Source organism: Cinclus cinclus, chromosome 2, assembly GCF_963662255.1.
Source record: "Cinclus cinclus chromosome 2, bCinCin1.1, whole genome shotgun sequence".
In the NCBI taxonomy this organism is placed as follows: Eukaryota; Metazoa; Chordata; class Aves; order Passeriformes; family Cinclidae; genus Cinclus; species Cinclus cinclus.
In genome coordinates, this window is record NC_085047.1 from 4,021,522 (window position 1) to 4,041,992 (window position 20,471).

At 38.0% G+C, this 20,471-nt stretch overlaps 1 protein-coding gene across 5 annotated transcripts in view; it reads left to right on the forward strand.

Annotated features, from left to right (window-relative positions):
* LOC134058192 (ephrin type-A receptor 6) overlaps positions 1-20,471 on the forward strand; it is a 363,450-nt gene that overhangs the window by 72,931 nt on the left and 270,048 nt on the right. For 3 of the 5 annotated variants that reach the window (XM_062515306.1, XM_062515307.1, XM_062515308.1), the window contains exon 1: positions 13,365-14,025. In XM_062515306.1, coding sequence (XP_062371290.1) covers positions 13,380-14,025 — 646 coding nt within the window. In that variant the 5' untranslated portion in view covers positions 13,365-13,379. Of the gene's footprint in view, positions 1-13,361; positions 14,026-20,471 lie in introns of those variants that run through there. The other 2 variants (XM_062515303.1, XM_062515305.1) reach the window with 2 other exon arrangements.

Genomic DNA, 20,471 nt, shown 5'->3' on the forward strand with positions numbered 1-20,471 from the left:
AAAAAAAATGCAGGAAAAAGCAGGAATCTGTACAGTCTCTACTGTAACTTTATTTGACAGCATCATTTAAAGTAACGTAACTTTACACAGCTACATCACTTGGTTCTAAGTACCTGCTCATTTCAAGAAGGCAAGTCCTGTCAACAGAAAAAGTCCACAAAAAGAGTTTCCGCACACCAGAGCTTATAAGATTACTTTCTAGATGACCTGCTGAAATCTAAATGATGTTTTGTGAAGCTCTGGGAGAAAAAAATAATGGGAAAAAGCAAAATAAAAACTTAAGTCCTTGATTTCAAAGATGCCAGAAATGCAGTTCCCCATAAAATAGTTTTTTTTTCTCTTCACTTTTTTACCCCTGCATTTATTTAAACTTCCAGCTAGAGACTCTGAATCACCTGAGCTGGCTCAATAGATGTTGTTTTATGTACAAGAAACTAATGTATTTATTTTACTCTTAGATTCACTACATTTTTAACACACCATGGTTTTCTTGGCAGAAAAAATGTTTGGGTATAGCAAATGCTCTCCCCTATCAGGAAAAAGCTGCTTTAAGTGACTTTTATCTGAAATTTTTAGTGTTTTTTCTTTCTTTTCCAGTCCTGTGTCTATGTGCCTCTCTTGCACATATGAAGTGGATGCAGGAATATGCATACAGGGCAAAGAATGATGAAATATGTAAAATTATAGCAAGGACCTGTGTTGAAGTTAAATGTTTTCTACAGAAAGTTGGGCCTAAAAATCTCAATTCTTGGGTAAAACTTTATTTCATCTGTAAAGGGAACAAAAAATATTAGACCCTACTCTTGAAGTTTAGTTATTTCACGTGTATTTATTGTGCTTTTGTCATCTTGAGGCTTTAGTATAATTTTCTTTTTTCCGTTTCAGTAGCACAAGTGTTCCATCAAAGCTGACAGTTCATTCTGTGCCTGTCTTTTGTTTTGGTTACTCATCTCCTTTTGTATTTACAATGCTAAGTTTAAGTATTCCTTGCTGTGCCAGAACAAAGAGCAATGCAGCAACTCAACGCTTGAAAGAACTGATTGCTGTCAACTGTGGTGCTCTTCCCTCCCACATCCAAATCACAGGTTGTCCCAAAAATTCAATCTGAGATTTCTAATCTCCAGCAACTCTGAAAGGTGAACTTGAGCATGCCTAGATTACCTGAACTGTCTAATTGGCCTTTGTGAAAAGTCACCTGGTTATTTTCAGAAACCAGTAGTGAAATGTGGAACTGAAGTAAAAGCGCAGAATGTGAGGTTCTGTGACTTGTGCTGTTACATTTTATTGCTTTCCTGTTCTTAGTGGCAAAGATTAATGAAACTTTTATAAAGTTGGATACAAATGAGAAGGGAAGTACATTAAACTACCCCAGCTTGCTGCACACTAATTATTGTGTCAGATCTCATTAGGAAACGGATGCACACAGCAGACTCTGCTTGCTTATTTTAACATGTCTGCTTCAAGAAAGGACTCTGCAAATTGGAGAAGGGTTTGCAGGTCAATATTCTACATATGTCAATTTACAAAAGATATTTTTGCTTCTAACTATCCTTCATCTCATATTTCAGCAGAAGAGCAGAATAAAAATAATTAGAGAAGAGTTGCACTGAGTTTGGGGCCGTGGTGGGTAGGAGTGGACTTGAATTCAGCACACTGTGCTCTAAAAAAATTCTTACTTTTGCAGGCATGGAATTTCAGTAAAAGTGATCATAAGACTGATTAGCAGTTAACAGAATTTCATGGTTTTTCATAGGCGTGCCTCTCAAACATGATAAATAAAGGTAGAAGTCTTGAGAAGTGTTTTCATGCAAGTCAAAGCTTTGTACTGAAAAGCAGGTAGGTAAGAAAAATGTGCCCTTCATGGGGCTGTACATAACAAATGCAGTGCAGCAGAAATAATACAACTATTTGTACATTAAACTGATAGAATTCTTTGTTTCAGTCAGTCATACATGCTCATTGTCTGTCTACTCCAATCTCCATGGTTGGGATTGATGAAGAGGACAAAAATGTGGTTAAGGAATGAACGATGGATCAGTGATGTCTGTGATTATAAGGTTCTCCTCGGTCTCCTTTGGGCTGTGTCTTCCTTCTCGGGTAGCCTCAATTCCTTTGTATGAACCATGGATCACGCAGCTTCTTCATTTCTTGCAGGCTCCTGCTTTTCTCTCCAAAATAATTGAGGTTTGTAAGAGGATGATGTGTTGCAAGATTTTGCCCTGAATAAAAAAAAAACATGAAAGAGTCAAAGCTTTGGAGGTTGCAAGGTTGTGTCATAAAAATGGGGGAGTGTTGCTCCTGGTTATGTTTCCATTCTGCTGTTAAGAGGGAGTTGCAGAACTCAGATTTCTGATTTGATCGTAGGCTGGTAAGGAAATTTCATGGAATTGGGAGTATCGTGCTTTTCCATTATTAACATTCTGCATTATCAAAAGGTAAGAAATTTATAAATATGTCAGAAAACTACTGAATGGTTATCATATATTGAATCATTTGATGACAACAATTTATAACTCTGTGATAAATATTTTGCCTCTTAAAAATGGTAGTTAGATGTAGTCATTGCTGTGGTCCCCAGGACAATTCTTGGACAAAGAGAGGAATAGGAAGATTAAAACTGAACATGAAGTTGGCTTCTCCCTCCCTTTTCCTGGAGTTTTGGTTTGTGTCTAACCTCCTAATTTTACGTGACTGACGTTCTCATCATAACTCTCAAAGCTGAATTGTGCTGCCATTGTGCTGCCAGCCCTGTGAATACTCTAACATTTGCATGTTAGAAAACGAGGAGGTCTGTTAAAAGTGTAATTTTAATAGCAAAAACCCTTTAAGAGTAGTTGTTTCCTGGCAAAAATTTATCTCATTCTACAGAAGCGGCTAAAGACATTTAGTAATGTTCTTTAACTATGGCCTGCTTTTAGTGTCCATTCTTTCAAAGAAAATAATAGAAAAAATAGAAAATTAGTTTTTCAACAGAAAAACTAATTCTTTCATTCTTTCAAAGCTTTTTTCAGTGTGTCATACTTAGACCAGAGAGTCATGGGACTACTTTAGATAAATATGTGAAGAGTTTCACTGATGTAGCATAGTTTGGTATCTTAAAAAAAAATTGTTGTGACCTTCATCAAAAAAAATATCCTGTGAGGACATATGCCAAGAAACCTTTCTCTTTTTACTGTTCTGAAATGACAGACATAAATGGCTTTTCTTTTAAAAGGACATCCTGCTGGTAGGTGATATATTAACTAGAGGCATTGGACCAACATCTCAACAATTGTGTTCAGCTGTAACTTAATAAAACGTTCTCTTAGGGTCAAGTTGGTTGTGACAACAGAGAAAGTTCTGGAAGATAAATGTGCAAAGTGTAATCTTTTTGGTAAATTACAAAAGAACCTGACATCTAATTTGACCTCCAGTTGATATTCCTTCTGCGAGCCGCAGTGATTTTTATCAACATTAGGTTCCAAATAAAGCTCTAGGTTTCAGCTGGGTGAAAAAAAGGCTTATTGTCCTTAAACACTGAAGTCAGGTACTGCTCTTGCAATTGCAGTATCTGGAAAAGAAAAGGATAATTATTATCAATTACAAAAGGTTACAAAATTTAAAATTAATAATAAAATTAAGCCAACAGTGAATTAAGCTAAAAATTGTTGACATGTATTTACGTACCACCTTGACCAGGACATGCCCCAAGCACTGAGTGCCCGTGTGAATCATCTTGCTTTGTGTTATGAACAAGGTCTTTTTGGAAAGCCAGAACTTTCTACGTGTTCTACATATCTTGGGGAGATTGTGGTGTTCTGAGAAAATTGTGAACTGGAAATAGAGCAAGCAAATATATAAATCTCTCTGCATCTCAATAGGTTGTTTTCCTTCAAAAATTTGAACAGCAGACCTGTGGGAAAAAAGTACGTACTGAAGCTCTCCAGGTCTTGTTAGAAGAATTTCTTTGTTAAATACCTTTTAGTCATTTTCTAATTTGGGTGAACTTAAAGGGATTGCAAGCCGATATAAGATATCCTGGCCTGCCTACCGAATAAACTGAAATATAGTCATATGAAATTTTCTTTGTCCCATTAGCTCTGCTGGAAGTTGATTCACAAAATTACTTTCAATGTCGCTGAAAATGTGAGTAATGAGGTGAGGGAGGTTGAAAGAGCATGAGAGTTATTACAGTTTGCCTATTTTCCTTCCACATGCAGGACAATGTAAAAATGAGATGTCTGAGAGTTTGTTTTGATGATGCACTCCTTGACTGTAGCAAATGGGGTGGGTTTAATGCCAGTTTATTTATAGAATAAGATATAATTAAGAGCTTGATGCTCCCTCCATTTGTGCACTCAGAAATGGGAGGGATAAGACTGGGGAAGGACAGCAAGTTATTTTCTTCCAGGACATTTTAACAACTGTGACTGAGCCTGAGCTCCCTGAGGAGACAGTGCTACTTTACAAGTCCTCAGTAAATGAGTAATTACATAGGAAGGATGAACAAACTGATATAGTGGAAAACACTGGTAATAGTTTTCTTTTCCTTTCTCTTCCTTTTGTGTTTTGTGTTTTTTTGTTTTGTTTTGTTGGGTTTTTTTTTTTTGTTTGGTTTTTTTCTTCTGTTTCTGCCTTGGAGTTCACAGACTATAGATAAGGCTCACATGGATAGCCTTTTTTTTTTTTCTTTAAAAAATACTGTAGGCTTCTCATTTTTATGTATTCATCTCTCAGCATATTTTGGACACTTTGTTAAGGATGTTTGCAACCTTATGTTTGTAATAGAAGTTATTCCTTAGAGTTTTTTGGCATGGCTCTGTTTAACCTAGAAAATTAGTAAGGTCGTAATGCATGTAGCTGAAATGCACAGGCTTATGAATTTGTGTGCATATAAACTGAGCTGCTACTGATGCTGTTACTCATCTTGATCCACTTGTAATAATTGGTTCTTCTGTTCACTTCTCAGATTTTATTTCCAGAGGTTTTAGGCTCAGTTAAATGGTAGGATATGATAGCATTGCTTTTGGCTTTCATTGGAGTGTATCACCATGATCCCTTGCAAGCCCAAGTTTGTGCCTTTAATTAGTCACGTAGCTCTAGTCTTGGTTTTTCCCCTTTTGATCCTCTGCCTGGAAGGGATAAGTAGCTTGAGTAAGAACGAAGTAATGAATTTGTTATTTGTAGGTAGTGATAACACTTGTTAGGATGGTGGTGGGAGGCTGGAGGTGATTTATGAAAGATGCAAGTGTTTAGTTCTCCAGCAGCAGTTTGGTCACAGGTATTCTAGCCAGATGTGTGCCAGGAATGGGCTCCACTTCACCAGGCAGCACAACAGCTGGAGGGGAATGGAGAGTGGTTCTGAAGGAGCCCATAAATAAATACTCAAAGGAAGAGTTGTGCTGCTGGGGAGCTTTGCAATGTCAGCAGTTCAGCTCCTGTGGGTAGTGTCAGATCAGGGCATCCACATTGATAGAGCTCCTGACACACAGCATGCCAGTAAAAATCACTGATCTGTAACTTCACCTTCCTCTTAACATCTTTAGTTTTGCTTCTTTAGTTTTATGTCTTGGGCTGAGTTAATGCATTCGTGTTTATAAAGCACTCCACAGATGAAAAGCCTTACATAGCTGCTTTGTGTAATTATTATTTTTAATTGTTTCCATTTGTATAATTTCAATTAGAATCGCTAATGGACTATTACGAAGTCAATAAGAAGTAGAAAAGGTAGGATTTTTTTCTTCTTCTTTTTAAAGCAAGTAGACTTTAGCAAAAGCTGGGGAGAGATGGAAGAAGTGGACAGATACTCTTCTGGGTTTCACTTCATCCATATTAACCTCATTGACTGCTTGCTAATTGCAAGAATTTATGTATGCCAGTGCCCACATTAAAAAAAACCCTCTGAGAGCCTCTGCTTTTCAGTGAGAAAACCTGGAGTTTGAAATGATATTTGTAAGATTTCTGCCATCAGTGGTATTGAAAGGCTTTTTTCCCAGAGTGACTAGTCAGGAAATGAAAATGAGAAGCTCTGAGTCATAGCCCTCTTTGTGGGTGCACATAGCCAGGACCACTGGTGTGCTGGGATTCTGTGCTATTCACTTAAAACTCCGCTGCTTGGAATGGTAAAGGCAAAAATCTACCTGCTGCTGGAGGGGAATTTCCAATACCAGAACTGTAGGTTCAAATCAGGGAAAGCAAGTAAAACAAAACTGATATTGGAAATTTGTGCATTCTAGTCAGATTTGTGATGTGATACAGTGCACAATTTCTGAATAGTTTAAGTGGTAAAAGCAGTCATTTTACTCAGTGTGTGCATTATATCATGGGGCAGACAAGGTCAGCTCTCAAACTGAGAGCTGAGAAAATCTACCGAGTATCTCTGCCTGCCCTGAAGTTGTTCTGCCTTCCCAGCAGGCCAACCCAATTGGCAGGGTTAAAGTTCATGGGAAGTGCAGCTCTGGCTGGAGGGGAGTTTATGGCCCATCTTGGGTACCAAGGGACTTGGTGAGTCAGAGCCAATGCAATGGTGATGTGACAGCCCAGATGTGACACCTGAATCAAATTAACAGGCCAACTCTGAACTTGCAGAAATTTCCAAACTAGAAATGTACTGCTTGGTCAAGGTTTATTATTTGGGACTTTTTTTCTTAAAACTTCCTCCACACTGTTTTTCCGTGTTTCTAAATACCTGAGGACACACAAACATTTGCCACAACATTATCTGTGCTATTTTGGAGAGCCAGCAAGGTCCCCCAGGCCACATAGCTGATGCAGACAGCTATTGTGCAGCATTACCAAAGTACCCAGTGGCTTCACTGAGCTGTGTTGTAACATTCTGCTCCAGTTACTCCAAGTGTAGGAGGTGCTGGGAAGGGCAGAGCCAGGATTGCTGCAGCTCCCTAGACTTAGGAAATAAACCAATACAGCAGCAAATAAGTCTTCTACTATTAAACAGCTAGTAGTTGTTGGAGCTTGATTAGATTATATGTACAGTTTTAGTTATTTTGTAACTTATTTCTCAGTTCTTCTCTGTCATATTCCAATTACATGAGAGTGTTAACACTTTTGTATTTTAAGTCATGTCATTTACTAGTTGTATTTACTAATTTACTACTACATTTTATAATGTAATGATAGGATGGAGGGAATGGCTTTAAACTCGAAAAGGACAGGTTTAGAGTAGGCATGAGGAGGAAATGGTTTTCTGTGAGGGTGGTTAGGAATCAGAACAGGTTGCCCAGAGAAGTTGTGGGTGCTGCAGCCTGGGATAGTGGAAGGAGTCCCTGCTCATGGATGATCTTTAAGTCCCATTCAACCCAAGCCAGTCTGTGGTTCTGTTCAGTGAGCAAACTTGATCCTTTCATCCACACATCTGTTACTCCACAGCAGAGTCCTGTGTGCCAACGTGTGTGTTGATGTTTAGAGCTGCCACGTTCTTCAGGTATTCTTGGTTAATCCCATAAATCTCACTCAGCCAAGTGAGGGTTGCTGGGCTCTTGTTCTCCTTGCCCTGCCGGCATCAGTATTATTCTGTGTTTTATCACAGCAGACTCTGCAGCTGCTGGCAGCCAAATGGTAGCACACAGCTATTGTGATTAGCCAGACCCAGCTCTATTGTAGGAGCAGATACCTGTAAAAGCGCTGGGGTTATGTATTTTTTATTATTATTTCTTTTGTAAGACAGAGGCCAGCACAGCAGGTCTCTGTCGCTGGTCCCAGGGACAGTGCACTGGCAGCTTTTTGAAGGGCACACAGCAGGGTTAAGTGTTAGGAGCTGTAGTACCTTGAAAAGGTGTAGACTTTCTGCTCTCACTTTCCATTCAATTCTGAAGACATCGGAAGTGTTGCATTATAAAGGGATAAGATGCCCCTGGAAAGGTGATCAGCAGCACTTTTCACAACTGAATTGTGGCATCTCTCACCACCTGCTGAGGTTTTACTAGTGTGTCTTATTTAAAAAGCAAATTACAGCTTGGCACACCATCCTTGCAGACCTTGGTGCAAGTCATTGAGTCTTTTATAGTCAGTAATGCATTCAGGGAAACAATGGTCGTCTTCCACAGAGCTGGGGGAGAAAGGTATTTTCTGTAGTGGTGGAGGATTTCAATTTATAATAAGGAGACCTCATGTGTATGCATGTGTGTGTAAATTATTTTGAGCTTTCTTCCTATTTTTCTGTAGATCTCTTTTCTGAATGTACTTTTTCATCATCTGTATTATTCTATCTGCCTTTTGTTTTGTACTTTCTCTGCCCTGGCTAGACAGAAGGAACATCATTCTATGTCTAACTCTTCCATTGGTACGTTATCATGCTCCTGTCTAAATTCTGGTCAGTCAAATAAATGGATTGCCTCACTAGCCTGAGCCCTACCTCACAGTGTGTGTTTTTGAGATGTAAATAGGTTTCTTGTCATATTGATTGTTTCTAGTAGATGCACAAAGTTCTTTGTTCAAGACCTCTGATGCCCTTTCCTTCTGGAACAGTCCCAATTCACTCTCCAAAGCTGAAGCAGGAGTGTCTCATTTTGCCTGCTGATCCCAAAGACCTATGGTGGCTAATCCCCAAGTGAGAGTCAATTGTTTCATATATCTGAAGTTGGTCTCACTTGAATTCCAGGGTTCATCCCCTAAATCTCAGCAAATCTAGGTCTTGCTTGCCTGTAGAAAATGTTTATATGAACCAGAAGAGTTTTCAGAGGAGAGTTGGATCACCTGGAGCAGCTCATCTCTCAGTTGTTCAGTGCTTCATGTAAATAAACAGAAAAGCAACTCACTTTTGGATTTCTGTTTTGAGTACTTTAACAACTTTCTCTCCCATGTTCTCTTGTTTGTATTGTCCTAACTATTCTTTATTTATTCAATTGTGATTTTGTTGCTTCCTTTTAATCACGTTTACTTCCACAGATTTTGAGGGGTTTGCCCTCTTACTCTCATATTCTGTGCCTGTATAGAAAACAGATGTCACATTTTCTTCTAAACCTGCATTGTGATTGCCATTTTAGTTCTACAGAGCTAATAAAATTGTGCTACATATTGCTGTTCATTCCCTAAGCAACTTCAAGTCACCTCAACTTTAAATATAAGAACATAAGTAGTTCAGTTGCTGTTTTATTTTGCCAGCTATATCAGCTTATACTTGCTAAGACATACAAATAGCTGGGGAATTTTTTCTGGTTTTTTCAGATAGGCATATTTTGGGAGTTCAGTGTTATCACTCATCTTTGGGGGTCTGAACACCTGTTTTCACATACAGAATTGCTGACTTTAGGAAAAGAGAAGACAAAGAAAAGTGAGTTAGTACAAAAGGGGGAAAAATATTCACTTGATACCTTTACCTTACAGCCATTCTGTAGCTCTTAAATATTCTTTAGTCTTGCTGTTTGTGATGTCATTGTAAATGCCAACTGTACCTTAAAAGGTTCATTTTCTAAGCACATTACTTTGAGATAAATTTCTTTTTCTTCAGTTGTGTTGTTGTGTGTAGCTGGTTTTGCCTGAATGTCACTACAGCAGCAAGATGTGTAAGTGTGCATTGTCAGATGGCAGCTGTGCATGCCAAGTGCAAGTCTTTCTCTGGTGTTTCCTTGTTTGGGCCTTTCTGATCTCATTTTTATGAAGATCATCTCACTGGATGTTAGAGTAAGAGAGTTTTAGAAAACTTATAAAACTCTCTTTATTTTTACTGCTCTGTTTGTTCCCATGGAAACGGGATCTATAAGATTGTCAGGCATGAGGAGCTGAGAGTGTTCTACATGTGTAGATTTCATTAGGTGACTCCCAGCTGAGATCTGGGATGACCTAAATAAGTAGTAAAGCATTCAAAGGGGTATTTTTAAAAGGACCAATTTAGAGAAAACACTGTCTGCCTTCCTTTTGTCCTCATTGGATATGATTAGTAAGAAAACGCTTAGTTAACTGGCTTTGGGTCTCATGAGTTGCATGGACACATTTGCAGCTTTCTTCAGACTCTTTTTCAGGATAGTAGCAGTTCTGTGCAACAAACAGAGTCCATCCCTTTGATAGGATGGACTTTTTAACAGTGACCTGAGCTGTCTCAAGTGGATGCTCGTGGGCAATGAGGGATATATATGTCAGAAAATTGCAGTTCTACAGTTCAGGTTCACTGAATTTTCAAATGTCAGCCTATGTTTGTGTGTAAGAAATAGTTGACAACTCCATCTCTGAAATTACCTTGCTCGCTGAAGCTGAGACTAAACCAGATCTCTCTAGCATGAACCTTATATATTCATTTCTCAGTTTAGAATGGAAACCTTCCTTTTGTTGCCAGATAAGAATGACTTATCACCACTGAGGATTTGCCTTCACAGTTGTGTTGTCTTAGCAGGTAGTAAAATGCAGAATGGCTGAAGTCAACAGGTTTTGTTCCCCAGTTTCCTATCTCGTGTTATTTTCAGGCACAACTTCTCCCTTCAATTTTCTGCATGGAAAGCCACTGCTTATCCCTATATGTTTTGCTCGACAAGTGGTTTGTGTAGAATAGGCACCCAGGGTGCCACTAGGTGCCTGATACCCAAACATGCTTGTGTTAAATCTGCCAAAACCTTCTCTTGTTCTGGGGTGAGCTCAGATATACTGGTTAGATATGTGCAGGTGCAGAACCCTTCATTTTTAGAGAATTATCATTAAATGATAAGTAAGGGAAGCAACTTTGCTGCTTAGGATACAAATTCAGCAAAATTTCTAAGAGCAGATGGTTTCTTCCATAAACTGGTGAGTGAGGCATGGGCTTAAGTAACCAATGCCCCCCTTTTTTCTTAAAATGAAGTAAAATATCAATGAAGAATCTTGAGATGTGCAGGATTCTCAAACTGCCATCCCAGGTTACCAAACTGCTGCTGGGCTCGGTGCTTCAATAACTGTTATCTGAGATTAAGAGGCCAATATTAATGCATCAATCAATGTGACAGCTTGTGGGAGAGGTGTCTTTCACTACATGTGAAGTTTACCTCCATATCAGCTCATTAGGAAGTAAATACTTTCAACTGCTTGATATCTCTACCCCTGTTAATTGGATCAGCTTTCAGTACTGATGTGTACGAAAAGGCTCTTGCTGATTTTTCTTAAATCTCCAGTGTTTTAGTTTAAAATAGAATAAAAAAAAATTGGACTCAATGAAAATAGACTTCAGTATTATATAGGTTAAAGTTACATGTTTGCTCTTAATAGTGTTCTCTGTACAGCTGTTGGATATTAGTGAGGTTTAAAAATGAAAAGTAGTTTGTAGCACTATGGAAACACTTGAGACTTTGTCTAACTAAAATCCCAGTGTGGTTTGTAGATGAATCTTATGTTTTGTACTTGGATGTGACGGGTAGTCTTGGAATCTTCAAATGGTATGTTCTGCTATTTTAGTGATTTACTCCTCCTTTATGCTGCATGTAAAATGTAGCCTCTTAGCCCCACTGTTGTTTATTCCATTGTTCAACTAGAATGTTGAAGTCTTTCCTCCAAAGGATGCTTTTAACATGAGTTCCAGGACTTCTGGAAAAGACCAGGTGTAAGAATTAGCTTTATGCTTCTGCTGCTTCCATCAACATTAGCTGAAGTTTTCCTCCTTTGCAAGGACTGTAATCACAAGGTTTTGAAGGTAAAGCAGCCCACTGGGATGGGCAAAGGGTGAATGAGGTCTGAACTGCCAGCTTGTCTAAGCCAGACATTTTTGTGGGAGCCACCACATTCCTGTGCAAACATCCCCAGGGGGATGCTTCTGTTCATTTGGTTTTGAAGTTTTGCATAACTTAAAATTTGATTGAGAGATATGAACTATGCCCAAAAGAAAACCACTGTGTGTTTGATAAATGGTTTGGATTTGTTGACTGCACTGAATTCAGCTGCTGACTTTCCTCACTGTTTTTGTCAGATGAGAAATGCAACTCTCAGGTAAAATTAAAAAGAGATTGTGTCCGTATCACAGAGTGAGTTCTGTCTGTCACTTTCAGTGCCTGAGAAGTCTTCTTGGGGTGTTGGAAGTCACCTTGTTTCCACTCGGTGTCTAGGGCTGGTACCTAAGAGCACATTCTGTATTTGGAAACATACCTTACCCAGCATGGCCCAGTGCAATGGCTAGGTTAAGATATTCAATGTTAACCTTTTTCAAAATATTTTATGTGTGATGTTTAAACTGCTAGTTCTATTAAAAAATTTCACAGATTTTAAACCCTTTTTTTTTTTTCCCCAAAGTTGAATTCCTCTATTACGGGAGATCTCAGCAGGCTATCTGGGAGCACGGTGGAAAGGCACAGGCACAAAGCATGAGATAGCTGCTTTGAATGAACTAAAGCTCTGTCCATGTTTGATCAATCCATTTTGTTTTATTCTTTGAAACCACTTATTGAAGTACTGAGCCTTTGCTTTCCTACAGAAGTAATAGATTTATACTATTAACTGCATGGTTAACAGCTAAATTTTGAGCTTTAATTTCTAAGTTCAAATTGAGATATTGATTCAATGAATATATAGAGAGTGAATATATATATATTTCTGAAGATAATCCCCTGGTAAGAGGAGGATATTTGGATATCTTTTCTTTCTTAAAAATTTTAAGGGCAGTAGCATGTTGGGAATTTTATTTTAAGCTGTCCTATGCCTGTTTAGAAAGCTCTTCTATATTTTAAGAACAAAATTGTTTTTTAAAACAACTGGCTACTCTTTGATTCTGTTTGGCATGGTGGAGAGTTGTGTGGTGGTTTTATGTCTCTTTTTTTTTTTCTTTTTAAGATGTCTTCAGAGCATATAGCACATCTTCCATTTAATGTGACTTTAATGCTGGTTGGTTTTGGTTCTTTGTTCAGTTTTTTTTTTCCTTCTGCTTCTACCCCAGTGGATCAGTACATCTGAAAGCCGAGCTAAAACATCTGGTGGGATGCAATATTTTTGTATACAGAACTATAAACAGTTTTGTGATTTGATTTAAAAAAAAACCATATCTCTAGTGCTACATTGATATTATGACTGCTCAGTAGAAAGTTGATTAAGTTGTATTGAAACTATTTTTGTGGTGTTGGTAATCTTTTTGTAATAGCAGAGTATATAATAAGCATTTGGTGAACTGTTGATACAAAGTATATGGAGAGATATACATCTATAAAATATAAACATGGCCTGTATTTCCTTCTTTGCTAGGTCCCAGTCATTTTCTCTTAAATGTTTTTATTAATAGAAATTTATTGTGGAGTTTCTGAAATCAAACTTGTGTGGTGTTCTGTCGTTATCTTCTCTTAACTAATGTCTTTCGACTAAACTTGAAGTAATTATTCATAATTTAGCCATAGGTGCATATACAGGGGGCACATGGGTGTGTGTATGAGTATACATAATGCAAATTTTTCCTGTTTCTTCAGCAACTTCTGTTTTCTTTTCAGTGGGATGCCATAACTGAAATGGATGAACACAACCGTCCCATTCACACTTACCAGGTGTGCAATGTGATGGAACCCAACCAGAATAACTGGCTGCAAACCAACTGGGTCTCCCGCGACGCCGCGCAGAAAATCTACGTGGAGATGAAGTTCACCCTGAGGGACTGCAACAGCATTCCCTGGGTGCTGGGGACCTGCAAGGAAACCTTCAATCTCTACTACATGGAGTCAGATGAGCCTCATGGAGTAAAATTCAAGCCAAACCAGTACACTAAAATTGATACCATAGCTGCTGACGAGAGCTTTACCCAGATGGACTTGGGCGACCGCATCCTCAAGCTCAACACGGAGGTTCGTGAGGTTGGGCCGATCAACAAGAAGGGATTTTATCTTGCTTTTCAGGACATTGGAGCGTGCATTGCTTTGGTGTCAGTCCGTGTCTATTACAAGAAGTGCCCTTTCACGGTCCGTAATTTGGCCGTGTTTCCTGACACCATTCCAAGGGTAGATTCTTCCTCGTTGGTGGAAGTACGGGGCTCCTGCGTGAAGAGCGCTGAGGAACGGGACACCCCAAAATTGTATTGTGGGGCAGATGGGGATTGGCTGGTGCCTCTGGGACGATGCATCTGCACTGTGGGATATGAAGAACTGGATGGTTCTTGCCATGGTAAGAAAACATTTGTTTGACTTTTCCTTTTTTTTTAATTTATAGGAGAAGTCATATAGTGTCATATTCTCTTCCACTGTCCGTAATAATTTCAAAATGACTTAATAAGGAGTTTTTTTTCTTTAGTAATGATTGTGAACAATGATGTCTCTGTGGTTGCTGAGGCTGTCTGCTGTGCTTCAGCGTTGACTTTGTAGCAGAAAAGGGGGAGAGAGAGTCCATAGCCATCCTTTACCAAAACGACTCTATTTTGCTCAAGAATTTCTCAGATAGGATGGTGTTAGGCAAGCTGTGCAGCAACCTTGGATAATAGAGAGCATTAAAAGCAGCATGCACTGTAATCAGAAAATGAAGTTCACTTTGTTGTCTGATCTTGCTGGCGTTAATTATCAAAATACACTCGTTGCAAAGATATGGTGTTGACAATGCCATTATTGGAAGCCAGCATAATATTGTACATAAGGTCAAAAGGTTTCTCTCTTAATGGGATAAGGATCTTTCTCTGAAACTTTAATGCTGAATGAATTCCTGTCCATTATGCAAGTGAGTCATACGCTAGATCTGTATGTGAGCAATACAGCCAGCAGCTGAAGTCTACCAGAAATGTTTTCTGCAGTACATTGGCTGCACTGTTGATGCAATTGGCTGTCATCTGCTGAACAGGACCTTCAAAGTGAAATGGAGTACCCAAAACCACAAGTTTTTGCATATTCTTGCCTATTTGCCCCAAGAATTACAAATTACTACTTTAGAAAATTCAAAACTAATAGAGCTTCCACGTGTTTTGAAATAATTTTCATAGGTTGATGTTGTCCATTCAATCTTCTACGATCTAATCTAAATATTTTGGCGATCTCCCCCCCCCCCCCCCCCCAACAGTTTTTCAGAGTACATTTGTCTCGCATTGCTTTGTGAATATCCCACTCAAGGGAAGCCCAACTGCATTTCATATGAGATACTTTCATAACTAAAGAGCACAATTTAGTTTCTGTAGCTCCCACTCTGCAGTGTATAAACCATGAGTGCAAGGGTTCCTATTCAGGATGGCCACGTTTTTGCCAGAGCTGGTGGTGGATATGAATATTTGGACAGCTGGGAATGCCTTTGTACAATGGGATTTTTTTCAGTATGGCTTTTGAGTATTGTGAACTAAACCATGATATGTGTTGATAGACGTCTTTCAGACAGCCATTTTGTTCTGTTTGAGACTTTGCTTCTTGGCTGAGACATGAACAACAAATTCAGAGTTTAAAAGAGTTGTTGCTTGTCAGTAAATTCTGAGCAAACTCTTTAATACCGATTAAATAAAAAATCTGAACATTTCTAACTCTGAGGGGGAATTTTTAGGATTTGCATTGAGCCTCTTTTCAGAGAAGCAGAGAGCAGGAGACTAGGTGGAGGAAGAGTAGAAGCCACTCCATTTCAGCCTCATAAAATCTGATCTATATTTATAAAATTTTGCCCCTCCCATTGCCCTGCTGGAGCTGCAAATCTGTCTTGAAAGTGTTTGTTAGTGCTTTGTGCAGGCATAATCTGTGAGTGGAGAGAACCACTTCTTTCTTCTGCATGAGAATAACAGTCAGAATAATAATTCTGCATTTGGAAGGCTGTTCTGAAAAATAATGGGTGGTGGGCAATACTTGCTGATACTTGAGTATATTTTTCCTATTTGACACATGGTGTCAAACTTTTTGTACTCCAGCCTGTGGCTCAGTGGGGAATAATTTTGCCACTTCATGGCAAATATGGCTTATCTGTCTCAGAATTTAAAGAATAAACTTGTTCTAATATTTGTAGAAATATAGACTCTCTATTCACAAAATCCTAAACGGCATAAGGACATATATTCTGCCTTTGTCATTGCTCATCACTTTGTGAAGCAGAAAGAGTGGGAATAAAACCAGTCTTTGATCAGTTTTACTGCTGCTGTTTAAAATCGTAGGTTTTCGGCTGCCTAAATCTCATTTACCTGCTTTCCTAACTAGCAACATTTCAATTATTTCAATATATGTCAGATTTATGCATCTCTCTCTTTGTCTGTGCATCTCTCAGTATTCCCTATCCATTGCATTTTCTTTTAAAAGCATAATTTCAGAGCTGAAGTCTTTGAGAATTCTCAGGTGGATTGAAAATATCCATACCTGTTAAATGTATACTCAAATGTCTCTGGTTAGTTCAGATGCATACTAATGGGGAATTTGGGACTCTCTTCCTTTTCTGAAGTCAGTGGGGGGAAAAGTGGCATTGGCTGCAAGAGGTTCCCAGGCGTTTGTGTATTCTGTACATTTTTAATGGATTAATCCAGAATATACCAATCTTCACTAAATTTAAAATGTAAACAATTTCTCGGTCTTTGATTTGAATCTACTTTTCAAGATTTTGCCCTTCAAAATCCTGAAATAGCAGCATCATTCACGTGTTCTTCAGTATCTTCAGGCATAATGAATAAATTAGAACCAGTAATTTGCTAATTCCTTGACACCAGCCCCATTACCAAGTTGCAGTTTAGAAGGAGGCGATGCTGCACAGGATTCTGGTGAATAACAATTAAGAGTGGCATGTTCAATACTCTCTGTTCTCTGAATGTCAGCCCAAGATATGATTTGTGCTAAATTTAGCAAATGTATAATATATACAGGCCATATCAGGACTTTGTGGTGGAGGCTTTTTGCAAACAGTCATGACAAGGAACCTTTTATAAACTTAACCATAATGGTTCAGTTCTGTTTGGTGATGATATGGAAATAATTGGATGACTGTTAACTGAAGTTTGACTTTTTAATGATTTACCAAAAGTTATCTGAATTACTCGAGGTTAGGAATTAATTGCAAAGAAAAATTCAATTATACACAGCAAATACTCATTACTATAGTAATTTCACATTTTACTTTAGTCCTAACCAATCAAACACTGTGCAAAAGTGTATTTCACCAGCCATAAAAAGTTAATTCTTCTTGAGGAATATTCTTAGGAAGCCCCCACTTCCAACGTGGGGTATATTTGGTGCAGTTGAAGCACTGCTAAGTGTTAAAAATGTAAAACACTGATGGACTCACCTGGTTTATTTTAATTGAGACAAATAGAGTAAGAAGTGAAAATGTAAAATTCAAATTCTCTGACCTTGAGTTGACTGAACAACACTTCCTAGGGATACTAATGCCTGAACACATGGAGTTTTTAATTGAACAAACACTTCTTTCCATTATTCATTGCTGGAATCTGTGGTAATGTTTCAGTGTTAGGATTTCTGCTCTGGCACCTGATCTTTGTTCTTCAGCCCTTCCATCTGATCCAATGGGAAACTACTCTCATTTTTCAAATATTTACTATTCCCCTCCTCATAAATGTACCTGTAGTGTGGTGTTGTTATTGGGAAACCAAGCAGTTCATGTTACAGTCATGCTTTAATTACCTGTGTGCTGGCATTAAAACAGGAAAAGAGGAGACTTAAAGTACTTTGGAACTGCAATTTCAGAGTTAGAGATACACTATTGTGTAAGGTTCCTTCTGGGTTTTCTTCATGCGTTTATTTTCTCATGAGGTTGAATCTTTACTGGGCACTGAAGGGAGTACCTTTAAAGGAAAAGCATAAAAAGGTTTTTGACTACAAAAAAGGCTCAAGATGAGATTAAACACATGATCTTCCATGGCTACAAATTATCTTTTTAAGGGAAAGCCTTTCCACCAGAGTCCTTCCTGCAGCACAGCTGGCTGTTCCCTTGTTCTGGAGTAGATACCCATGATACAGGAGGTAACATTTCAAATTTCTGTTTCCTTTGACACCCAGGAGTTTGTCAAAGATGCTGAATGAATGGAAGGCTGAGAGGATCCACTGACAATTTTGTCTCTGTTGCAGAATAGAGCAATCACAGTCTTCTCTTTGATGTCTCACTGAGATAATTTAAATAGTTGTCTTTTAATTAGTTGGCTTTTTAATAGCATCTGACTTCTTGGTCAATTTTAAGAAAAGAAATAATTGCTTTTTTGTTTTTAGTAAACAGCCATATGTTTAATGAAATTTATAACAGTTTCTTTGTGACTGCTCTGAAAGGACTTCACTTTTTTCCTGTGCTTAGGCAATGATGGTTTATTTTAAAATCATCTGAGTCTGAAGAGCTTTAGATTTCACCATTTCAATGATAGCACTTGAAACCTTTGTGATTATTGGTGATATATAATTTTCACTGAAAAACATCCTCTTTAGCCTACGTAAGACTGCACATCTGTGAGCGCTCAACACAAACGTTAACTTTCAATTCTGAATATGGATAAAGTTGAAATGTGATTTGTCAATTCCAGATTCGGTTCTTAGGTAGAACTGCTAAATAGTTGTTTTTAATACAATCCAAGGAAAAGGACAGGGGAAAAAAATAGAAGTTTGGGATAATAGTAAATCTGTAGGTAAGAGTATAGAAAAGTAATTGATAATGACCTGTTCAAAGCTTCTGAATATATTTAACCACATATAGCTGCTAGCATATAGAAAAACTCTGAACTCAAGGCCCGTATACATTAGAAAAAAAGAGTATTTACAGTATACAAAAATTTGAATTGCTCTCTGTTCTGAGGGGACACTGCAGATGCTACTGGCAGCACTTTTATGTTCCTATATCCTGGTTTTAATTTCTAAATGGCAGGTCACGTGCCAAGCTATTTCAAGCTGTATCTCTTTCATTTTTACTTTATCCACTTGTGCAACAAAAAACATTTTGTCATTAAGGCTTGCAATTAGTGTGAATTTAAAATAGCATTGTTTCCTGGCTGAAATACGAGGTAAATGAGGGATGGTGAACTGTGGCATGGATGGGATATTCCTTACTGTCAGAAGGATGAATTTTTAGTTGTTGTACCAATCTGGAGAGATCTGGTGTGGCTGTATTCAGTAATTTAACCTTTTTTTTAAAAATTTTTTTCAACACTTTGAGGTTGTTTGGATGCCTGTTTCTGGTTTGGGGTTAATGGATGTGCTTTCATTTGTTTGGATTTTTTTTTTTTATTTGTAGCATTTTTGCATCTCCCTTTCAGTGCCTTAAAAATGTGGATATTTAAGTTAGTTACTGATTTTGGTTTCTTGGTGGGGGGAGCATTTGGTTTTTTTGTTTTGTGTTTTTTTTGTTTTGTTTTTTTTTTGTTTTTTTGTTTTGTTTTTTGTTTGTTTGTTTTTTTTTTTTGGTGCAACAAACTGCTAGGAATTAAGTACCTGAGGGCACCTGTCTTCAACAACTGCCTGAGTTAATGGCCAGAAAAATCTCAGTGCCGTATAAATTTACATTCTAGCTCACAACCAACCCTTTTTTACTTAATCTGCAGCCATCTACAGATTGTTCAGATGGACAAATTGTAACACTAAAAGTCTGATAAAACAGCTAAAAAGGGATGCTGCTTCAGAAGTGTTTAAACAAAACAAAAAGAAAACCAAAAACAAACCCCTTTACATTACATAGTAAGGAAACTTCAGCAATAATAAATGAATGAAGTTGTTTGCACATTCTTGTCATGTCATACTTGAATTATTTTGAGCAAATAAAGAACCTTGCAATAGCCACTGTAATTTGGTTTCCAGGATATTTCACTGTAAAAATTCAAATCCAAGCCTTGATTTTGTAACTGCACCTAAATAAATTATGCATAAATAGAAAACTTATTGTTTGCAAACTGAATTAATGTTGGAAATTGCTGTTTTCCACTCTGATACTGAAATGTTCATTGAATAGAAACCTGCCTTGATAGCATAGCAAGGAAGCCAACTGAGGTTAAATAGCGAGTTTCAAACTGAAAACTTCAATATTTTCTGTTTGTACACACAGACATGAAACTTCAGCAACAAAAGCATGCTGATAACTCAAGTGTGTCTTGCCTCAGGTTTTGCGTTAGTGAATATTGCTGGATATTGATCCTACCAGCTATCCTTGATAAACAGTAGACAAAAAATGTCCAAGGGACTGCAGGGATTGATTTTGCTGTTGTTGTGTGTGACTTGGTAACAGAGCTGCATGATTTGACATTAGCAGCAGCCCACACTAAATTAGTTATTTGCTTTTGCTTTGCTGAAAGAAGTGCACTGCAATGATGGCCACACAGAAAAATTGTGGTACCAATGAGAACAAGCTGTTCTAACTTTCACAGAAAATATAAATACAAATGTACCTGTACGTCTCTTCAACTATAAGTAGACTAAGTACATTGTAAAACTGTTTCTTGTTTTTTTCACTTGAAGTTTCTCCTGTGTTGCCAAAAAGCAGGAGGACTGACAGCTTGGATGCTGCAGTGTAGCAGAAGGGGAAGAAGGAATGCACTGACTCCACCTTATCCTCCTGTGCTCCTTGCTGTCATAGGATTTGTCCTCAAAATGTGTGTCACATCCTAGAGACACTATCAGAAACTGTGCTCCTCCATTCTTGGGTAATGCAGCTTTTGCTTTTTTTCTTGATTTCTGTTATTATTA